The sequence below is a fragment of the Canis lupus genome, chromosome 9 (genome assembly GCF_011100685.1).
Source record: "Canis lupus familiaris isolate Mischka breed German Shepherd chromosome 9, alternate assembly UU_Cfam_GSD_1.0, whole genome shotgun sequence".
NCBI classification, from domain to species: Eukaryota; Metazoa; Chordata; class Mammalia; order Carnivora; family Canidae; genus Canis; species Canis lupus.
This window is the reverse complement of record NC_049230.1, coordinates 21,066,785-21,087,861: the sequence shown is the minus strand read 5'-3', so window position 1 is coordinate 21,087,861 and position 21,077 is coordinate 21,066,785. Positions and strand designations below refer to the sequence as shown.

The window sequence follows — 21,077 nt, the reverse complement described above, 5'->3', positions numbered from 1 at the left end:
CATTCACACCCAGCACCTTCAAACAGCATGTAGCCAAGCCCCAGAGGCAGAGCCACTAACCAATTTGCAGCTGACCATAGATGCATGCAGGAAAATAGAACTGCCCAGACTAAACTGCCAAATGCAAAATCACAAGCTAAATAAATAGTTGTCATTTTAAGCCACTAAATTGTGGGTTGCTTTGTTACAAGCAAAAGTCAACTGATAGAAAACCTAACCAACACACAGAGTACATTCATTTGATTCTCCCTTCACCTCCTTTCTGTCCCTTCTTAATCCCAAAGAACAAATGGGTCAAAGTCCAAGTTTGATTTGCAGTAGGAAAGCTTTATTAGAAACTTGAGATGGGGCAGGGAATGGGGTCAACCCCAGACCAAACAGTTTAAGAGAGATCTCCCCAACCCTCCCAAGGGAGGGAGCCCATGGGCGGCCAGAGGTACACATGCCCACTCAGCCCAGTTCCACATGAGCTCTGGGCCTTGTGGCCAGCTATTTCTGATGCCAGAAGACAATGAGCAGGCTTCATCTGGGGGCTGCCTGTCTGGAGAATACTTGGCTGGGGCAGGGCCAGGAGAGTTTACAGGAGCTCTAGTATTGAATGTGGTAGCCTGTGGAGAGACAGAAGAGAAGTAAGAGTGTGAAGAGAGAACCTAGAACAAGAGACAGGGAGACTGGGACTTAAAGAAAGGTGGACAAACTGGGAGCAAGAAGATTGGAGCTCAAATAGTTGGAAGAACCTTGGGATCCCAGTGGCCTCCATCTCATTCCTAAAGCTGTCCTGCAGCCCTAACAGATACTCTCCCATTTCTGAAGATGAAGGCTCATGAGCCTGGTCCCTCCTCCATTCAACAGATCTATTAGTAAATTTCTTAGATATTGAGGCAAGGATGGCCCCAGCCCATACATGCACATCCATGGCCCTGCAGTGCAGTGCCACTTGACACACAAAAATCACACCACCCACCCAAAGAAGGACAGCTCCCGTGCACTTGAAGGCTTCTTGGACCTAAACATTCCCAGTTGTGTTATCCAGACTTTTACTACAATTTCATATTAAATTCTTGTTTTATAAATTTCAGCATACACAAGGGGAAACTTTCTCTGAGCTGGAGACCACTTCACTGTGTGACTCTCCTACATTGAGATTATTGTGTTCAGTATATGCCCTTTTAGACGGTTGCACCAGATAACTGACTTGTATGAGCTAACCACTGACAACAACACCTGAACCTCATTTCTACTTGAACTGTTGCTGATCCAGATCTCCCCATCCTCGTGATGATTAAAAGTGCTGGCTGTGAAGACCCACAGAGCTGAGTCCCTCATTTATTTTTTGTATGATCTTGAATAAGCTACATGTCTTCTCTGAAACTCATTTTCCTTATCTCCAAAATGGGTATAATAACAATACCCACCTTTAGGATGTGGTGGGAAGTATGTAAGATAACGCACAACTCCCAACCCATCTCCTATGCCATTGAGACTCAGGCCATGTGTAGATTTTGTTCTATCCTCACCCAAAGCTCAATAAAAATTAATGATAATTCAGAAACAAGGGCAAGTCAGACACCTCACTAGTGACCTCCCTAAAATCTAGTACTCTTCAGAATATGCATTCCCCAGAAAAGCTCAAAGATAATCAAAAAGGGGTGGTACCTTGACAGCTTAACATCTGTGCCTCCCTGACCCCACAAGCTAGAATTGTCCCTTACCTTGTGTATCATCACATTCACCAGATTTGGAGGAAGAGGACTGGACCTGAGATGATCTTCCACTTCCACCTTTTGATCCACTTCCTCCTCCGTAGCTGCCACCACTTCCTCCTCCAGATCCACTTCCTCCTCCATAGCTGCCACCACTTCTTCCTCCAGATCCACTTCCTCCTCCATAGCTGCCACCACTTCTTCCTCCAGATCCACTTCCTTCTTCACAGCCACCACCTCTTCCTCCTCCAGAACCACTTCCTCCTCCATAGCTGCCTGCACTTCCTCCCCTGCCTCCACTTCCTCTTCCAGAACTACTTCCTCCACCATAGCTGCCACCACTTCCTCCTCCAGAACTACTTCCTCCACTATAGCTGCCTCCACTTCCTCCCTTGCCTCCACTCCCTCCTCCAGAACTACTTCCTCCACCATAGCTGCCACCACTTCCTCCTCCAGAACTACTTCCTCCACCATAGCTGCCACTACTTCCTCCTCCAGATCCACTTCCTCCTCCATAGCTGCCACCACTTCTTCCTCCAGATCCACTTCCTTCTTCACAGCCACCACCTCTTCCTCCTCCAGAACCACTTCCTCCTCCATAGCTGCCTCCACTTCCTCCCCTGCCTCCACTTCCTCCTCCAGAACTACTTCCTCCACCATAGCTGCCACCACTTCCTCCTCCATGGCTGCCTCCACTCCCTCCTCCAGAACTACTTCCTCCACCATAGCTGCCACTACTTCCTCCTCCAGATCCACTTCCTCCTCCATAGCTGCCTCCACTTCCTCCCCTGCCTCCACTTCCTCCTCCAGAACTACTTCCTCCACCATAGCTGCCACCACTTCCTCCTCCATGGCTGCCTCCACTCCCTCCTCCAGAACTACTTCCTCCACCATAGCTGCCACCACTTCCTCCCCTGGATCCTCTTCCATGACTGCCTCCAATTCCACCTTGCTGTCTACTTCCGCCACTTCCAAAATGACTTTGTCCAGATTCATGAGATTCGCTGAGAAGGAAAGATAACACAGAGAGAAAAATGAATGACCCTACATACATATTCAAGGGTGGATCTGGACAGAGTCAAGACCCAAATGTGAGTCTCTCTAAGTTTTCCTTCTCCAAGGCAGAGAACAGGCTGGGCTGGCACCACAGTTTAAGAGGAGAGCCTCCCTCTCCCTGGAGTAAGGACTAGTCCCTTCTCTCTTTGTTACCAACCTCCTTTTCCAAAGCCTTTGAGGTTCTCCTAGGATGAAGAAGTCCCCAACCCATCAGAACCCTTGTGTACAGGAACTTCCCCAGACACCAGGGACAATATGGTGCCAGGGACTTAGAAATTACAGGGATTCCACAGAGTCCTGGGGAACCTACAAGTCCTCCTGGCCACCCTCAAGGAGACTGCGGTAGGTCTTAATTTCCTGCTCCAGCCGTGTCTTGATGTTGAGCAGAAGGCTATATTCCTGATTCTGGCACTCAATTTCTCCCCGGATCTCAGTGATCTGGCCCTCCAGGCTCCTGATCTGCTCCTGCAACTGCTGCAGCTGGCCACAGTAGTGGTTCTTGGTGTCCTCCAAGGACTTCTCCAAGGCCGATTTCTAGGAGGGAGGAAGAGGCTATAAGAGGGATGCTACATCATAGCTCTTCCCTTCCCACTCCTAGGGATCATACCACACCTTCAGTGCCCCATCCTGGAAGAGGTTCTAGAGCAGAACTACCAACCTTGCTGAGCTGAGACTGCAGCTCAATCTCCATCTCCTGGATGCTGTGCCGGAGCTGGGTCACCTCCTTGTGGTTGGACTCCATCTCCTGGCCACTACTCATCACTTCCTGCTCCATTTGGCTCATCTGAAAACCCAAGAACTCAGTGAGAATCAGGCTGGACCAGAGGCTGCAATGGGAAAAGTTCTGCCCCACTCACCAGGACCTTTGCCTCTGTAGCCAAGAGTGAGACAAAACTAAGGACAAATCATCCTGAGTTCTGGGTCTGCTAGCCAGCCAAGGTGATCCAATTCTCTCAACTTAGCATTCCCTCTTAGCAAGGCTTCAAGACTCTTCACACTTGTCCCCAAACCACCTTTCTAACCTTATTTCAAATTGACCCCCAAACACACACACACACACACACACACACACACACACACACACCACAGATCATGCTCTCATAGGCCAGGGGCTATGGTCTATGCTAGGCATTGGAGGCCCAGGGAGGTTCCGTGTGGCATGAGAGGCACACCATGTACCTCTACTAGATTCTGATGGCACATAGCCTTACATGAGTTGTTCATGCTCGGCCTTTGTTCACATATGTATTCACAAATGTAATAGATAATTGAAAGTAAATGTTCAGTATGTAACAAACTGTTCACATATGTAATGACCCTCTTGAGGACAGCAGTCTCATTTTGGCTCATCTCTGGGACATCAGGACTTCACATAAAACCTGGCACTGACAAGCTACTTAATAATTGTGTTTGTGGTTAATGAATGAAGATGGATAGATAACAGCTGGACTAAGAGATGGAGGGATGGGGGAATAGAGAGATGGGGTGGAGGAATGGAGAGATCTATGGAAGAGAAAGAGAATGTTGAATGGGCAGCCCATTCTGCTCACCTGAGTCTCATATTGCTCCTCAATGTCCTTACGATTCTTAGCACTGATTCGCTCATACTCCTCACGCATGTCATTGAGGATCTTGGTGAGATCTCTGCCAGGAGCAGCATTCATCTCCACATTGACATCTCCAGAGTTCTGTCCAGTCAGCTGGCTCATCTCCTGCCAGGAACCAAGGAGATATGAGGTCAAAGGATGGGATCCTCTCCACCAGGTCTTAGCCGTCCCTCTCTGCTTCCTCAGAGATACAAAAAGGAGGCACAGTTGTGAAGGCAAAGCCCAACCACCACCATAGACACTCCTAAGGAGGCACTGGGAGTGTCCTCAAAAGTCAGGAAAAGGGTGTCACCCAGGCAGTGCCCATAGCTATCCCTTCACTGTCTCTGCAACTTCTGTTCCTCCTTTTTCTCAATAAGCCATAAGAAGCCAGGACCGTACATCCTCGTGATTCTTCTTGAGGGCAATCAGTTCCTCCTGCAGAGACTCATAGTGCATCTCCAGGTCAGACTTTTGCATGGTCAGGTCATCCAGCACCTTCCGCAAGCCATTGATGTCAGCATTCACTGCTAGTCGCAAGTTGTTCTCTATATCACACCTGCAGAACAGCCACAGGTAGGGAATAAGCAAGAGGACACCAGTCCCAAAGGGACTTTCAGAGCACTAGGGGGTGGAGGAAGATTGATGACAGCATAGGGAGTGGGAGCAGGGCTCACTTCATCCTGATGTCATCCAATGTCATTCGAGTGTTGTCAAGATCCAGGAGGGTCTTATTGTTGTCCGCTGTGATGTTCACAATCTAAGAAAAAGAGGAGATGGCATGGAACTCATGCTCCTTTTCTATGACTCATTGCTAGCAGGGCAAGAAGCCAGGCAAAGCCATAAGAGATGAGAACCCCATCCAGGAAGATGCTTAAGAGGTAGAAGGAGCTTCCAAAAGCTGGTACACAGCACAGACCTCTCACAGGCTTCAGCAAGGATGTTCAGTGTTCATTCAACAAATATTTGAAGATTTACTACAACAAACACTGTGAGGTCTAGACATCAATGAGATATTGCTCCTCAGGGAACCCACAGTCAACTACCACATCCAAAGTATCATAGAAGAGCTCAAGGAAAGGAGAGATGACATATGGCTATGGCACTGTAAGAAAGACTTCAGGGAGGAGGTAACAATAGAATTGATCCCTGAAGGATAGCTAGGTTTACACATGGATAAAGTAGACGGGAAAGGTGTGGGATAGAAGAAACAGGATATCTAGAGGCTGTTTAGCAGAAGTTGTAAATGCAAGGGAGATAGGTGGGAACAGCAAACTATAGCTAGACTGTGAGCTCCTCAAGACAGAGACCAAGTCTGATACATCACTATGTCTGCCACGGGCAACATGGAAGGCAATTATTCATTAAATTGAGTGAATGAATGAATAAATGGATAGATGGACATGTGGATGGATAGATGAGTTGATATATGGATGGATGGTGAGAGGATTGGTATATGGAGGCAGCGTGTGGGGAGATGGAAACGTGGATAGATTACTTCCATCCCCAGAGTTCTAGATCCTGTTATCATTTAAACAACTAGCATGTGTACCTAGGTCCAACAAAACTGGAAAGATCAAGACAGGCCTCTATAGGAGCCCAGGAGAGGTAGGAAGGAATAGATACAGCTTCTAGTTTTTCTGCTTTAAATTCTTAGGGAGTGAGAGGAGAAACAGGAACAGATTTTCTCCTCCCTTGAGCCATATGATCTACCAATTTGGGGCAGTAGCTCTCTTACCTCTTTTTTGCATGATTACAGAAGTTTTAAACCAGCAGAGACCTAAGAGCTGGTCTGCCCATCCTCTGTATTAAATGCATAGAACAGGTCCAGAGAGGGCATCAGGTTTCCCAAGGTCACATAGTGAACTGATGACAGACCCAGGACCACATCCCTGGCTCATAAACGGGAGTGCCCCCATCTCTATTCCCTCCCCACTACCCCACTACCTCTTGGCCAGGCTCCAAAAGGAGACCCCCACATCCAGTCTCAGGCTCACCCATGTTAATCTAAGCCTCTTCACCGCTCTGCTCATACTCTGAAAGTTGGGAACATGGTGATTAAAGCCTAGAGCACAGGCCAAAGTCCCAGCTCTGGTGCCATCAAGAACCAAACAAACTCTGTTTCTGATGAAAGTATAATGTTTCTTTAAAAAATGGATTCCTTGACGATGATCTAAGCCTAGAGTCTAGCATCTGACTTTTTTGGAAGATAAACCATGTGAGTGTATGTGTATGTGTGTGTGTGAGAGTGTGAGGCAGAGAGACCAGGAGAGAGGGGTCAGAGTTTCCCCACCTACCTGGTTCTTGAGGTCTTCAATAGTGTCATAGTAGGGGGAGTAATCCCTATGGAAGGTCCTAGACCCCTGCTTGTCATACCACTCCCGGATCTTACTCTCCAGTTCCTTGTTGGCATCCTCCAGTGCCTGCACCTTATCCAAGTAGGAGGCCAGCCGGGAATTGAGGTCCTGCATGGTGGTCTTCTCATCAGCACCCAGAATACCACCAGCACCACTATCAAAGCCACTGCCAAATCCCCCAGGCCCCCCAAAGCCTCCTCCAGAACCACCACTAAAGCCCCCAAAGCCTCCTCCAAATCCACCGCCAAAGCCTCCTCCAGAACCACCACTGAAGCCCCTAGAATGTCCCCCAAAGCTACCAGCACTAAAACCGCCCCCAGATCCTCCACCGTAGCTAGAGCCAAAACTGCCACCACCTCCCCTCCCACAGGCCCCAGAGCTGCCCCCTCCGAAGCTCCTAGAAGAGCTGAATCGGCCCCCTCCTCCACTAGCCCCTGAAAAGCTGCTGCGGTTGCAGGAGAACATCTTGCTGCCCCCACCACCCCCAGAGCTGTCACGGCTGCAGTGGGAGGACAAGAACTGTCTGCAATTCATGGCTGGCTCTGTTGCAGCTTGTGGGACAGGAAGTAGTCGTCCGAGTGCTACTGGCTCCCGAGTGCAGGGTACAGAGCTGTCCCCAAGGCTTCCTACTTATACCCCCAGTTGATGATGGCATGCCTGGGTGTGCCTCTGTCTGCACCAGCCCCCTCTCTCACAGACCCAAAGGAGGTCTGGGATCAGAAGGCGGCAGGGCTGCCCCAGGCTCAGCGTCCTTTAGCGACTGCCAGGAGGCAGCCCAGCCTCTCTCCATTGTGTGGGGTAATTTGGTGATATTAGGCTGTCAGGGGCACCATAAATCAGCTCTGCTGCCAAGGGGGTGACCTAGATCCTAGAGTTTGGTCTCCAGCTGGCCCAACAGCAGAGACTTAGCTGAGACTTAGCCCCTCTGGGATAGAAACTCCCAGGAGTAGAGTCATCTCTCCCATTGGTGATTATCATTGTCTGCGCCCCTTGCTGCTCCCACCTTGTGCCCACTGTGGGTGAACGAGGACTGGAGTACTAAGGAGTTATTTGAAGGATGGGGGAAGCACCGCCTCTGCCCACAGAAAGCTACCAGTGAGGGTGGGAAGCCCAGCCCCTGCCCTCTCAGAGCCCCAGTCTGCTGGGGAGCCCTGTCCTGGCTCTCAGAGACTCCAGGTTGATGAAGGAGACAAGTGGCATGACACAAAGGCCACAATGGTGACAAAGCAACATGCCTACCAGGGCTTGGAAACAGAAAGTAGGGTTCATGCGAAGGATGCAGAGAGGAAGGCTGAAGAAATAAAGTGGTGCTGATGTTGACTGACCTTTGGGCGGGAAGGCAAGGGGCTCAACTGTCCTGGTCCTTCATCAGGAGCCCAGCAGGAACCCAGCCCAGGTATGGAATTGACCTTGGTTGCTGGCCTAGCCTTTCCTGAGTCCCGGGAGGGATACAGAGATGTGTGGCTTTTCCAGTCCTCCTGGAATTTGCAAGCCCCCTGCTCCAGATGGAAAGACAGAAGCATGTTCTGGTGAACAAAGCCAGAAGACAGAGGTGAGGAGGCTGGCAGCGGGGCCGGGGCAGGGGTGGGGTCCCTCTGGCGCCAGACTACCAGAGTCAACCCCTGCTCCCCACTCACGAGCTGTGTGATTTTGGCAAGTTATATACTCGGTGCTTCTACTCTTTTCTCTGTAAAAGGATGATGTTAAGGGTGTGCTGGTCTCCTAGGAAGAGACACACAAGAAGTGCTGGAGAAATGGTTTGACTGCCTCTGATCACTCAATCCCAGAAGCCCTCTGGACTCTGCCCTCACCTGGATTTGCCATCAGCTCATAGCTGCTCTTCCTGCTTTTCTCAATTCTGACTTCTCCTTCATGCAGCAGCCAAAGTGGTCTTTCCAAACCTGGGTGTGACCACATCACTTCCAGTCACTTCCCTTCACATCCAACATAAGGTCTACCTTCTTGGCACTCAAGGCCCATATCAATCTTTCCATTCTGGCCCTATCTGCCATCATTCCCCAGACCCACTAACCAAATCCTGCAATACTCCCAAACACCCTCCAAACCTCAGATAATGCTCAGGGCTTCTGGCTTGCTCCAATTCAAACATTTCTCCATCTTTTCTACCCAGAGACTCCTCCTTATCTCTGGTGACCCATCTGTGTGCCCCCCTCCTCCATGAAGCCTTCCTGTGTCCTCTTCCTCTGGCTTTGCACTTTGCTCCATTGCTCATCTTATACTCATCCCAGTGCCCAACACCATGCCTTGTCCAACGCATACAGAATAAAAGAAGGATAACCAATCATTCCAAGTAGGACAGGCTAATAGCTAAAGGTGAGAAGAGATGCCAGGTGGTTGGTAACAGTTTCTGGAAAAGGCAATGACCTCTGGGCTGTAGCTACAGGTTGTTCAGGCTTCATAAAGGACCAACATTTCTTGAGATGCTTTTGGGCGACACATGGAGACTCTGTTAAATAATATTGAGTCACTTGGTGAGAAAAATATTCCTTTATCTATTTCTCAATCTTCTGGTCAGTCAAGGAGAAAAATCTCAGGTGGACCCGACAGCCCCTTCAACATACCTCCCTAGTTGCCAATCGCCATTTCACAAACCAAAGCTGGCCTTGGGCACAGAACCTGTAGAAAGCAACAGCATCTAGTTAGAAGTGAAGTATTTATTTCTATTATTTCCTTCTTTTTCTGACCAGTGATTCTCATTTTCTTTTTTTGGTAGTAATACGGTGGTATAGGATTTCCTTCATAAACATGTATTTGTTGACATGACATTTAGCTGATGTACCCAAATGCAGTAACTACTTAAATGGTAGTACACAATATTAATATCAAATATTAAATGTCAAATACAAAATTGAACAGGTAGTACACAAAATCTTGAAGGCATTTTGTGAATGCCTAATGCACAGGGAAACCCTTAGATCAAGGTTGGTGGCAAGCATGTTGTTGGTAATACCTTTCCCAGGTTCCTGCCGAGCTCTGCTGGTGAGCCCAGCACCTGCCTGCAATGTGATCGGAGATTTAGGAAGACTTTATCTTTCTTTACTCCCTCCCCTGATCTCTGGGTGATTTTGCCACCCCAGTGTGTAAACCCCAGGTCTCGGGTACCCTAGCCGAATAGAGGAGGAGTTGGCAGAGCTGGGGTGAGCAGGGGAAGCAAGAGCCAGCAGAGCAGCATCTCTGGGGCCCTGTACGTGCATTCTCTGCAAATGCATTCATGTTCGGGGCTGGTGGGGGGGTGTCCTAAACATCTGGGTCTGACTCTGTCAGGGCAGTTGAGACCTGCCTGCCTGACCAGAAGCTCCCAGCTGGGGTACCTCTACCCAGCTGACTCTTATGAGAGAGCCCATTTCCAGGCCTGGTCCCAAGCCCTCCAACCCCTGCCACCTCCTCAACTCACCACCCTCCAGCTGGCCCTAACCCCCTGAAGCTCAGAGCAGAGGTGGCAATTCTCAGAATTCCATTGCAGCTACCCAGGAAGGCTGGGCTGCCCGTGGGGATGCCCATCTCCCAGGGTGCCAGTATGGTGAGGACTTAAGAGGTCATGTGCTCCAGGCAGACTATCATATCTGGCTGTCCCCCAAATTTCGGACTTATGGGGCCAATTTTCTACCTGCACAAGGAAATCCTAGTCACTGCCAGCCTCCCTGAGTGCTAAGAGGTCAGGCCTTTCTCCCACATCTGGCTGTCCCTGCACATCTGCTCCAATGCTTGCTACCCTCTCCTGAGCTTTCTCTCTCTCTCTCTCTCTCTCTCTCTCTCTCTCTCTCTCTCTCTGCTCTCTCCATCCAGCACTCCTCACTGGGGCTCAGGGAAGCAGTGGGATGGACAGAGCAGGGGCTGCCTCTTAGCCCCATCCTCCCTACCCTGGGGCCTGGCCTCAGTCTCCTCATGAGAAGCCCTCCCATACACAGTGTCAGGGGCCATAAATACAGTGCGTGCATCAGGCCTCATCTGGAGGGGTCTCTGAACAAATGCCCAGCTACTCCCCATGTGTGGCCCTGCAGTCCTCTGTCAGTCCTCTCCACATTGAGCCCTACTTCCAAGGCCAAGCATTTCTTGCAGTGGCCAGAAATGAGGCCCTCCTCTGGTGGTCCCTGGGTGCCATCCCTTCAAGTTTAGGGATAGGGGAGGCTCACCAAGCCCTGGGCAGAGTAACTGATTTCTTCAGGGCTGTATGACATGGCTCACGCTCCTACCCTCATAGGGCTCCGGCCCTGCCCTCTGAATCCTACTTGAACACCTCCTGCCAGAAGCCTCCAGCACATGAGTGAGGTGCAGCACACATCAGCTCAGGACACCCTGGTGCCTGAGACCCGGAGAGGATCCACACTGCCCTTGCAGCCCCATGGGCAAGGCTGCAGCCTGCATCCACAGGCCCTGCCTGCACAGCAAGAGGAGTGGGACAGAAGGGGCCGCTCCAACTAGGCGAACAGAGGAGAGACACCTACATGGTGTCGGCAAAGGGCAGGGGGCAGGGGACAAGGATAGCCATTCCCCAGCCACAGGAGCCCTGCTGCTTGCCTGCAACCAGCCGCTTGCAGCCCATACTTGCTGTGTCACTGAGCCCCAGGTGGGGCCCAGGGAGCACCCTGAGTCATCATGCATGGCTGTTCTGGGAGGCAGGCGTGGGCCAGTGGGCCGGCGCCTCCATTACCCATCTAGCTAGGCAGGGACTGCCCATGGGCTCAGGGCCAGGCACCTTCACCTGTTTGCCAACACTTCTTTCCTCACATGTCAGGCACCTGCCACCACCCTACTTAGCCAGACTTAGACCCCATGACACCAGGGACTCTGGGCAAGGGTGCGAAGACATACCTAGCAAAGAGGCTCAGCACACCAACTTTTGGAGCCAGACGGGTCTGAGTCTAAAACCAAGTTCTTCCACTCATTTGGGGAAAGTTGCTTCCCCTCACTGAATCTCAATTTCCTCATTGTGAGTTTGGATTCCTCTTTTCTTGAGTACTTACTATATTCCAGGCATTGTCCTGAGTGCTGGGGAGAAAGTGGTGAGCAAGCCAGACATAGCCCCTACCTTCTTGGGCAGTTATGGGATAAAACAGACCCTCAAGAATAAATGTATAATTCAAAACTAGGGTGAGTGCTATTGGTAGGGAAATGGGGAGCATATGACAAAGGTGTAGCCCCATCTGAGAGATCGGGGAGGGTCTCCTTGGGAAAAAGACACTTCAGTGAAGAGTGAGTAGGAGTATCCTTGAGAAGGCATAGAGAACATGTACAAATATCCTGAGGTGAGAAGGAACAATGTGACTGCAAAGACAAAAAGCCAGTGTGGCTGAAGAGCTGATGGTGAGGCTTAAAAGAGCTAATGTAAAACTACTTATGTGGGTCCAGCGCCTAGCGGGACATTTTCTTGTCACTGGCAATGTACCATCTCCCTAACTTCCCCTGGAACCCTTTGGACAACTTGGGTTCTCAGCCCTCTCTCTTGTTACCAGTCTACTCCTCTGGTCTGTTGAGTCCCTAGTAAGATCGAGGACCTGCGCTCAGTGGGATTGGAGAGGAGGTCACATGAAGGTTGGAGGATCATGATTTCTTCCATCAAGGGACCTCTAGGGCTCCAGACAAGAACACCATTGCTTTGCCTGCCCTGCCGTATTTAATCCTCACAATTGTTTAGTGAAGTAGATACTCATTTTTAAATCATTTTAAAAATGACTAAATTGAGGCTCAGAGAGGCTAAGTGTCTTGGCCACAGTCACAGAGCTAAACAAACAGAAGATAGAACAGGGTTTGTCCTGCAGTGAATGGGAGCTAAGATGGGCACAAGGCTTGGGGTTCCCTCTCTCCACCCCCAGCCTCACATGACTTCTGGGGCCCTCTCTACCTTCCTCCTCACTTGGCCTTTCTCCTTGTTTCAGGCTGGCTCAATGCACCCCCATGTTCCTCCACACATGAAAGAGTAAATTTCAATAAATAAGTGTGAATGAATGAATAAATGAATGAGTGATCCTCGCTGCCTAGTCCTAGCCCAACGCCTTCACTATCTTGTCTCCCTGTGTCTCACTCTGTCTATCTATATGCATTTGTTTATATCTCTTTGTGTCTGTTTTTACCCTTTCTCACATGCCAGGACGTCTCAGAGTTCATAAGGGTACCTCAAAGGAAAAGGCTTCCTTTCCCAGGCCTGGCCCTACAGCTGACGGTACCACACAAGGAAGCCCCAGCAGGAAATTATTGGCCCAGCAAAGGGAAAAAGAGGAGCTGCTGGTGCTTATCCTGTCTTCCCAAGGCCAGACCATTGCCCTGGAACTCCCTAGCATCCCCTTGTCCCCTCTGTGGCAGCATCCAAGCTCAATGAGTTGGGCCAGGCCAGGACATCAGGACCTGCCCCCTCTGACACTAACCTGTAGGACTAGTTGGCTACATTACCCAAACCAGGTCATCAGTGGCCTTGAGGAAGAGCCTTTCACCAGATCAGGTAACCACAGGGCGATGTGCCACTTGGGCCCATAAAGTTCCCTGGACAAAGTTGAGTTCCTCTCACAATAAAAAGGGTCCCCAAAACTGAAGAGGACCCAGTATTTCAAGGTGGGTCCATCCCATAACACAAAAACCTCAGAGTCAGCTAGGAAAAAAAATCATTATTGTCCCGTGAGGCTCTCAGCCTCATCTCATCCCTGAGAGAGAACACAGCAGGAATGAAGCACAAGCCTGGTCAAGGACCAGACACCAGAGCACCTGGTCCACTTTCAGTCTGTATGACTTAGAGCAGGCCACTGTTCCCCCAAGTTGAAGAGGTTGGAGGAGCTGTCTCCCACACTCTTCCCGCACTGCCCTTCTGTACTCCAAGAGGGCAGGAAGAGAGGATCACTCCTACCAAATTGCTTAGGCCAGAAGAGGAGCCAGAGAGGCCATGTGACCTGCCCCAGGCCTCCCAGAGGCAATTCCTTCTGCCTCCACTAGACTGTGCTGTGGAGTCACTTTCCTGGTTTCCTATCATTCAGATCTGGGGGTGGCGGTGGGGGAGGCAGTCTTGCCATCCTCAGAGTGGCTGGCCTGGGTCCTTGGGTGGGTTCTTGTGGTCCCAGGCCTTGTGAACAAGAGCACTGGTCAGCAGCAGGACCCACAGTGTTGACTCCATTCTTCCCAGCGCAGTATGGTGATAGGGGACCTCGGAGAGAGGTGGACTCCATGTGGGACTCTGGTATGGCAGCCCTGCCTGCTTTTTTCCTCTAGGGCCCAGACAGGGTGGAAGCCCCTCAAGGCCCACTGTTTGAGTTCCTCTCCTCCCACTACGGAACCTGCTTTCAGTCAGGTGGCCTCCAGCTGCCATCTTTACCATCAAGCGAGCCCACTCACCCTATATTTCCTTTAAAGAAAAATGGCAACCAGTCAAGAGGAGGGGAAGCTCACCACACCACACTCAAGTCTAGAAAAAAATCTCACATGCTATATTGCTCTAAATCAGATCTTTGGGGGCTGGAAGCTTTCATCTGCCACCACCTCCACAGCAGAACGATGCCTTCTTACACAGTTCAGAACATTCTAGACTTCAGTATTTCTCATGGATGACTGCTGATAAGCTTTGCTCTTTTTCCAGGTCCATGTGGCCTCCCAAATGTGAACAACTCCCCAGAATCCTATCACACATGAGTTCATTGGCCAGTTAGAAACACCAGTCCCTAGGGTTCAGCATCCCTAGGGATATCATGTGGCCCTCTGCACCAGGGTCCTATCATTCTTAGGGCCACAAAACCATCCCTTCCCAGTATCCAAGGAAAGTCCTTCAAACTCCCTCCTCCCTGAGTTGTCCCTTCATACCTCCAAAACTAATCATTCATCTCCAGAATGGAGCATCCTCCCCCAGAGATCATCCCAGATAAACCCTTCTTAATGCCAAAACTCAGGGGAAAAAACATCACAGAGTTTCAGGAACACAAAGCAGGCCTCTCTTCCCTGGGGTGAAGATGAGGTGAAGAGAAGAAACCAACATCATTTCATTCCAATTCCTAATAATTCACCCTCTTATTATACCATTTATAGAGCAACAACAATGTGCCAACCAGAATGCTAAACTCTTGGTCTGAGTGAGATCATTCAATCTACCATTGACCTTATGTGGTAAGGGTTTTCATTTCCCATTTTGTAAAAGAGGATCTTTTCCAAATTCTTCCAGGCTAGTCAAATGTGTAAGCCACAACTCCAACCCTGGGTGTCTAATTCCAAAGTCCAGGCTTTTATATCCCTTGCCCTCAAGAACTAAGTGTTTCTTTAACCCCAGTCCCATCCTTGTCTCCCCCCTAGCAATTTCATTCACAGAGCCCAATGAATGAGCTCTTGAAATTGACACAGTGACTAGTCAACTCTTTCCTAGCTGGAGGCAATGGTCCCTACCCACCTCTGGAATCTTCACTATGCACTCAGGTGAGATCCTCTCCTTCTTCTTCCTTTTCCAGCCCCTTACAGAATGAAGACACTTTCCACCAGAGAAGTCTCCTACAACCTACGATCTGGTTCTTAATGTGCATTCACTTACTGGATTCCCATATTAATTCTAAGAAGTTGTGTTCACCATGCCTACTAGATAAGTGGGGAAAGTGAGACTCTTCAAGATCACAGAACTAACATAGAACAGAGCCAGAGTTAGAATCCAGTCAATCTGTTCCCTAAGCCTTTAAAACTGCCCTAATCATAGATGGAGAATCTCCACCCATGAGAGGTAGCTCATCCAGTATAAGTCACTGTCATGCCCTGAGCCTGCACTGTGCCAAGCACTGTGCTAGTGGCCTTCATGCATTCTTCCAGCAAATCCTCACAAAACACCCATGAGATAGGTAGTGTCATTGTGCCCACTTTACAGACATGGAAACTGAGGCTTGGAGATGATAATGAACCTGTGCTAATGTCAACTTATAGCAGACAGGATCAGCCCCAGCTCTAGAGGCAAAAGCAGGTGGGATGGAGGGAGACAACCTCTCAGTAAAGTATGAGCTCCTACTGGGTTTGTGGACCTCCACTGACGAGCTTTAGGGGACCCATGAACCTCATGAGTTATGTGCAAATGGGTGTGTGCTTATTGGGCTGGGGGAGGAGAGAAGATCTATAACTTTCAATATATTCTCAAAGAAATCCCTGATGACCAAATTGTTTTTAAAAATCTTGGGATCCCTGGGTGGCTCAGCGGTTGAGCGCCTGCCTTAGGCCTAGGGCATGATCCTGGAGACCCGGGATCAAGTCCCATGCCGGGCTCCCTGCATGGAGCCTGCTTCTCCCTCTGCCTGTGTCTCTGCCTCTCTCTCTCTCCCTCTCTCCCTCTCTCTCTCTCTCTCATAAATAAATAAATAAATAAATAAATAAATAAATAAAATCTTTTAAAAAAAATCTTTAACCTGCCACAGGCACTCAATAATATTGGCAAGTGAATAAATAAACTAATGAATAAATGAGTACGTGAACAAGTGAGTGAGTGAGTGAGTGAATGAATGTTCCTCCATGCCCTTGGAGACACTACAAATGACCTAGGACACACATCTATCAGTATGTTTGGAATGTATCCCAGGACCTGAGCCCAGTCCGCCTCCAGCCCTTTCTCCCAATCCCAGAGGCCACAGCCAGGTGTTTTGACAAGCTCCAAAGAGATACTTCCCCCGCTGTCTCCCCACCCCCACTCCTAACAATGACCAGGCAGAGGCGGGAGTTGTGCAACTGAGATAATAAAGCTTTATTGATTGCCAGGAGGGGACAAGGATGAGGCAGGACTCAAGTGTGGAGTGCTTGGGGGGCAAGAGAGGGGATTCCTCAGTGAGATCTGTTCCACATAGGGGAGCCTCCTAGGCCTGAGCAACGCCGAGCAGCCTCAGTTCTTGGTGCGAAGAACCTGCTCGTGGGTGGACACCACCTTGCCATCGTGCACATCCATGACCTTGGTGCGGATCTGGCGACTGGAGGAGGTCACTGGGGAAAAGGAGAGAGAGGGTGTTACCAACAGTGGATAGGCAGTGAACTATCTCCCTGCTGCTCTCTCCCCTGATTATCACTTCACTCACTGCTCTTATCCCAGCACTGATACCATCAAGACATTTTTTTCAGACTAGAGTTCCCTAAGGTCAGGGACAGAGTCTGTGTCCTCAGACTGGGCTCCTAAGAACTCAGACCAGACTGGTTCTGTCCAGATCAACCCAAGTGGACTGGTATTCACAGGAAATGGTGCGTGGGGCCCTGTCCGTGGTGCTGACCACCTAAACTGTGGGGTACCAGGTGACAGAAGTAAAAAGTGGAAGCCACTAGCTCCTAATGCTAAGGAAGATTTAGAAAAATGGCTTCATCTACTCAAGAAGGTTTATAAGGAATCCTGGATGAGAAAACTCTAGCTCAACCCCTCAAAAAGCCACCTCCTTAGACCTGCTGGGAGACAGGAGGTGATGATGAGTTCAGGCTTGAGGAGGAGGAAGGTCTTACCATCTCTGGAGGACTGAGAGCCAGAGGAGAACTGGGAGGATGAGAGGCTATGAAGACAGAAAAGGGCAAGATCATTAGACATATAGGGTAGAACAGGTGAATAGTGAGGGGGCAGGACTGGGTTAGAGGGCAGTGCACTCACTGGGCATCCTCGCCCTCCAGCAGGCGGCGGTAGGTGGCGATCTCCTGCTCCAGCCTTGTCTTCACGTCCAGCAGGATCTTGTATTCCTGGTTCTGCTGCTCCATCTCGCAGCGTAGCTGGGCCAGCTGCTCCTCCACGTTGCCAATCAGGTCCTGGATCTGGGCCAGCTGCATGCAGTAGCGGCCTTTGGTCTCCTCCAGGCTGTTCTCCAATGATGCTTTCTGTGAGGGAGGGAAAGATCAGGGATCAGTGAGGGTAGTCACTCCCTCCCTCCTAGTCCTGAGTCCAATGCAAGCCTAGCAGTTCCCCTACCATGCTGAGCTGGGACTGCAGCTCGATCTCCAGGTTCTGCACAGTGCGCCGGAGCTCGGAAATCTCGCTCTTGCCACTTTGTACCAGCTCGCTGTTGGTGGCCACCTCGCGGTTCAGCTCCTCTGTCTGCAGAAAAGAAAAGAAAAGAAAAAAAAACATTCACAGCAGAAGTTCCTGGAAAGTGGGTCTCCTGGGTCCCTTCCACCCAGGATGATACCCACCTTGCTGAAGAACCAGTCTTCGGCATCCTTGCGGTTCTTCTCTGCCATCTTCTCGTACTGGTCGCGCATCTCGTTCAGGATGCGGCTCAGGTCCACACCAGGGGCGGCGTCCATCTCCACGTTGACATCTCCGCCCACCTGGCCTCTCAGAGCGTTCATTTCCTGCACAACCAAAGCACAATCCACAGTCACGAGCCTCACTCTGGAGGCCAGTTGGGGTTCCCAAGTCAGAGGTGTTCCTGGCCTGAGCATTGCCCTCCCCCAGCTCAATTCCATCCCTTCCTCCCAGCTCATCTTCTATGCCAGCTCTCACCTCCTCGTGGTTCTTCTTCAAGTAGGCCAACTCCTCCTTCAGGGTCTCAATCTGCATCTCCAGGTCAGCTCTGGACAGAGTCAGCTCATCCAGCACCCGGCGCAGGCCATTTGTGTCGGCCTCCACGCTCATGCGCAGGTTCAGCTCGGTCTCGTACCTGGAATGACCCAAGAGAAAAAGAATGAGACACCCATCCTGGCCACATTGAAGGCTTTGTTCTCTGCCCCCTGCTGCTTCTTCCCATAGCCAGCACCCTGTGAGTGGTTTAGGGAGTCAGTCTTGAAAATAACATGGTTGAACACAGCACCCATTGATAGCTCAGATCTGAACATTCCTGGGGCCAGGGAATAAGGCAATTCCTCATGCTGTAGAATTAAGGGAGGGGAGATGCTTCTGGTCTCACAACCAATAGCACACAGGCTTCCAAATGTGACTGCCTCCTGCACTTCGAGGGCAGGTGGGGAAGTAGGGAACACCTCTCCCTAAAGCAATGGCACCCAAACCTGGCTGTGGATCAGAATCACTCAGGCAGCCTGTTAAAAATAACTGAATCAGAACTCCAAGGGTGGGGCCCAAGAACCTTGTATTTTTACAAGCACCTCAAGGGGTTTTCACGTGGCCGTCCTGGCAACTTATCAGCTCTGTTAGGGAACCCAAAAATGCCCCACCCTGGGGGGATTGGACATCCTGAAACAACACTGCAAACTCACTTGGTACGGAAGTCGTCAGCAGCCAGACGGGCATTGTCAATCTGCAGGAGGACGTTAGCATTGTCCACAGTGGCCGTGAGGATCTGCAAGTGGAAAGGATGCAGGTCATCAGACAAATGGACATCACTAGCCTGACTTTACTGCAGCCTGTGTACATCAGGCCTTTGCTTTCCTGCTCTCACCTGAGTCCCCCCTTCTCCCAAAAGCCTTTGCCACAACAGTCTAAAGGACAAATTTCAGTAGTCCAGCTTTGACCCAGGGCTTTGCTGACTCCTGGTCAGGAAAATGGATAGAAAGAGCCCTGGCCTTGGAACCCAAAGCCCTGGAGTTGTGGGTCCTGGTTCTACCACTGATGAACTGCAGGGCCTCAGTTTCCCTACCTACAGAGTAGAGGGGTGACCTAAGGTTCTCAAGACTCCCTCCCTGGTCTGAATTTTCCTCTTTAGGCACAAGCCAGCCCTGCCAGTCTTCACCCATTCCTTTCCAAGCCCACAAGAGCATGGGATCTCAGGTGGGGCTTTCCCAAAAGAGGAGACCCAAGCCAGCACAGGAGATGATAGAAGAAGAGACAGAAGAAGAACAAAGATCGAATCCTGGATTGGCTGGAGTTCACCTCCTTCATCATCTAATTTACCTAATCCACAAGAGGCATCAGAACCAGACACCAAGAAAAGCAGGATCAGTGTGTGTGTGTGGGGGGGAATCCCAGGGTAAGGTTGGAGCAGGGGGTGAGGGTGGGGCTGGAATCAGGTGACACAAGTCCCCCAGTCTCCCTCCTGCACAGGGCGTGTAAAGTGGATCGCCACTGATTGTCTCTGGGGTTTTTGCGAACCCCCTGGCTGTGGGGAGGGGCCAGTGCCGGGGCTCATGGGCGGCAGCTACCACAGCCCAGACTAATGAGCTAATGAGTGGTTTGAGTGTCTAGTCTGCTCCCGTTACAGCCTTGCTCCTCCCCTGTGCTGGGGAACAGGTAGCTGCCTCCTGTATGAGCAAGTGGGCACAAGGTTCTAGCCTCAGCGCTGCCATTGATTTGCTGTGTGGCCTTGAGCAGGTCACAGCACCTCTCAAAGCTTTGACTTCTTCCTCCATGAAATGTAAAGGTAGGAATCCCTAGTCTCACATGGTCTGAGGTCTGGAGCCCAGAAGGGCATGAGCGAGGCCGGGGACCCACCAGCCCTCCCGGACGTGTCTGGAGCAGAAGGGATCTGGGTTGGAATCTGCCCTGTCTAGGAATATAAAGATGCCAGCGGCCTGAGGCATTTCTTGCTCCGGAGTGAAGTAGCTGGAATGGCAAGTCCTACTGCCCAATCCACACACCTTGTTCCTCAGGTCCTCGATGGTCTTGAAGTAGGGGCTGTAGTCCTTGGTCTCAGCGGGCCGCTGCCTCTGGTACCAGTCACGGATCTTCACCTCCAGGTCGGTGTTGGCCTCCTCCAGGGCACGCACCTTGTCCAGGTAGGAGGCCAGGCGGTCGTTGAGGTTCTGCATGGTCACCTTCTCGCTGCCCACCAGGAGCCCGTCACCACCACCGAAGCCACCCCCAAAGCCAGCACCAAGGCCACCCCCGAAGCCAGCACCAAGGCCACCCCCGAAGCCAGCACCAAGGCCACCACCGTATCCTCCACCAAAGCCGCTACCCAGGCCCCCACCAAAGCTGCTGCTGCTGCTGAAGCCGCCGCCATAGCCGCCCCCCAGGCCGCAGGCCCCCCCGGAGGAGTAGCGGGAGGTGGAGACCGACAGGCCCCCGTAGGCACTGGGGGCCCGGCAGGCCCCTCCAGCCAGGACAGAGGACATGCGGCTGGAGCCGCCCCCGATGCCGCAGGAGCCCTTCATGGAGCTGGAGGAGGTGAACTGGCGGCTGCAGGAGGTCATGGTGCCGGGAAGGAGGTGAGCGAGTGAGTGAGTGAGCGAGCGAGCAGAGGAGAGAAAGGTGCTCAGGTAAGTTGGAATAGGATGTGGGTGCTTTATACTCCTGAGTAGGGGGCGGGACTGGCACTTTCCATTCCCCTTGGCTTTCATCACTTACAGGCCAGTGCCAACTCCCTGTCAGATCCCTCCCCTCCCCCGCCTCATCACGTCTGTCATATTTTACTGGAAACTCATTGTTTGGGGTGTTTTTGGTTTCTTGTCCCGCCAGGCGTGATTCACATAGGAGGTGTGGGCCTGCAGGCTACACTTTCCCATCTGGCCCTGGGAGCCACAGCCATCAGGAGCCTGCATGCTAGGCTCGGCCAGGTGGC

The 21,077-nt window shown here is 51.0% G+C and overlaps 2 protein-coding genes across 2 annotated transcripts; both read right to left on the bottom strand.

Annotated features, from left to right (window-relative positions):
- Positions 1 to 343: 343 nt before the first annotated feature.
- On the bottom strand, positions 344 to 7,236 carry KRT9 (keratin 9). The gene is made up of 10 exons (XM_038546100.1): positions 6,643 to 7,236; positions 5,023 to 5,105; positions 4,748 to 4,904; positions 4,310 to 4,471; positions 3,418 to 3,543; positions 3,070 to 3,293; positions 2,595 to 2,707; positions 2,268 to 2,495; positions 1,713 to 1,979; positions 344 to 608 (listed from the first exon to the last, which is right to left on the bottom strand). The coding sequence occupies exons 1-10, from the start codon at positions 7,234 to 7,236 to the stop codon at positions 589 to 591; spliced, it is 1,974 nt and encodes a 657-aa protein (XP_038402028.1). The 3' UTR covers positions 344 to 588.
- Positions 7,237 to 16,378: 9,142 nt separating this feature from the next.
- Positions 16,379 to 20,768, bottom strand: KRT14 (keratin 14). Its single transcript, NM_001253741.1, has 8 exons — positions 20,155 to 20,768; positions 18,838 to 18,920; positions 18,128 to 18,284; positions 17,815 to 17,976; positions 17,594 to 17,719; positions 17,282 to 17,502; positions 17,140 to 17,186; positions 16,379 to 16,635 (listed from the first exon to the last, which is right to left on the bottom strand). The coding sequence occupies exons 1-8, from the start codon at positions 20,707 to 20,709 to the stop codon at positions 16,538 to 16,540; spliced, it is 1,449 nt and encodes a 482-aa protein (NP_001240670.1). The 5' UTR covers positions 20,710 to 20,768; the 3' UTR covers positions 16,379 to 16,537.
- Between the last annotated feature and the right edge of the window lie 309 nt (positions 20,769 to 21,077).

Bases quoted from the DNA above. Each gene is read 5' to 3' on its own strand.
- KRT9 (XM_038546100.1), bottom strand. From the start codon at position 7,236: ATGAATTGCAGACAGTTCTTGTCCTCCCACTGCAGCCGTGACAGCTCT. The intron at 5,106-6,642 runs GTAGGTGGGGAA...TCTTTTTCTTAG, and splicing joins TTGAAGACCTCAAGAACCAG to ATTGTGAACATCACAGCGGA. The intron at 1,980-2,267 runs GTGGCTGTGAAG...GAGGAAGTGCAG, and splicing joins TTCTGGAGGAGGAAGAGGTG to GCAGCTATGGAGGAGGAAGT.
- KRT14 (NM_001253741.1), bottom strand. From the start codon at position 20,709: ATGACCTCCTGCAGCCGCCAGTTCACCTCCTCCAGCTCCATGAAGGGC. The intron at 17,977-18,127 runs GTGAGAGCTGGC...TTGGTTGTGCAG, and splicing joins TGAAGAAGAACCACGAGGAG to GAAATGAACGCTCTGAGAGG. The intron at 16,636-17,139 runs GTAAGACCTTCC...CCTTTTCCCCAG, and splicing joins CTCTCAGTCCTCCAGAGATG to TGACCTCCTCCAGTCGCCAG.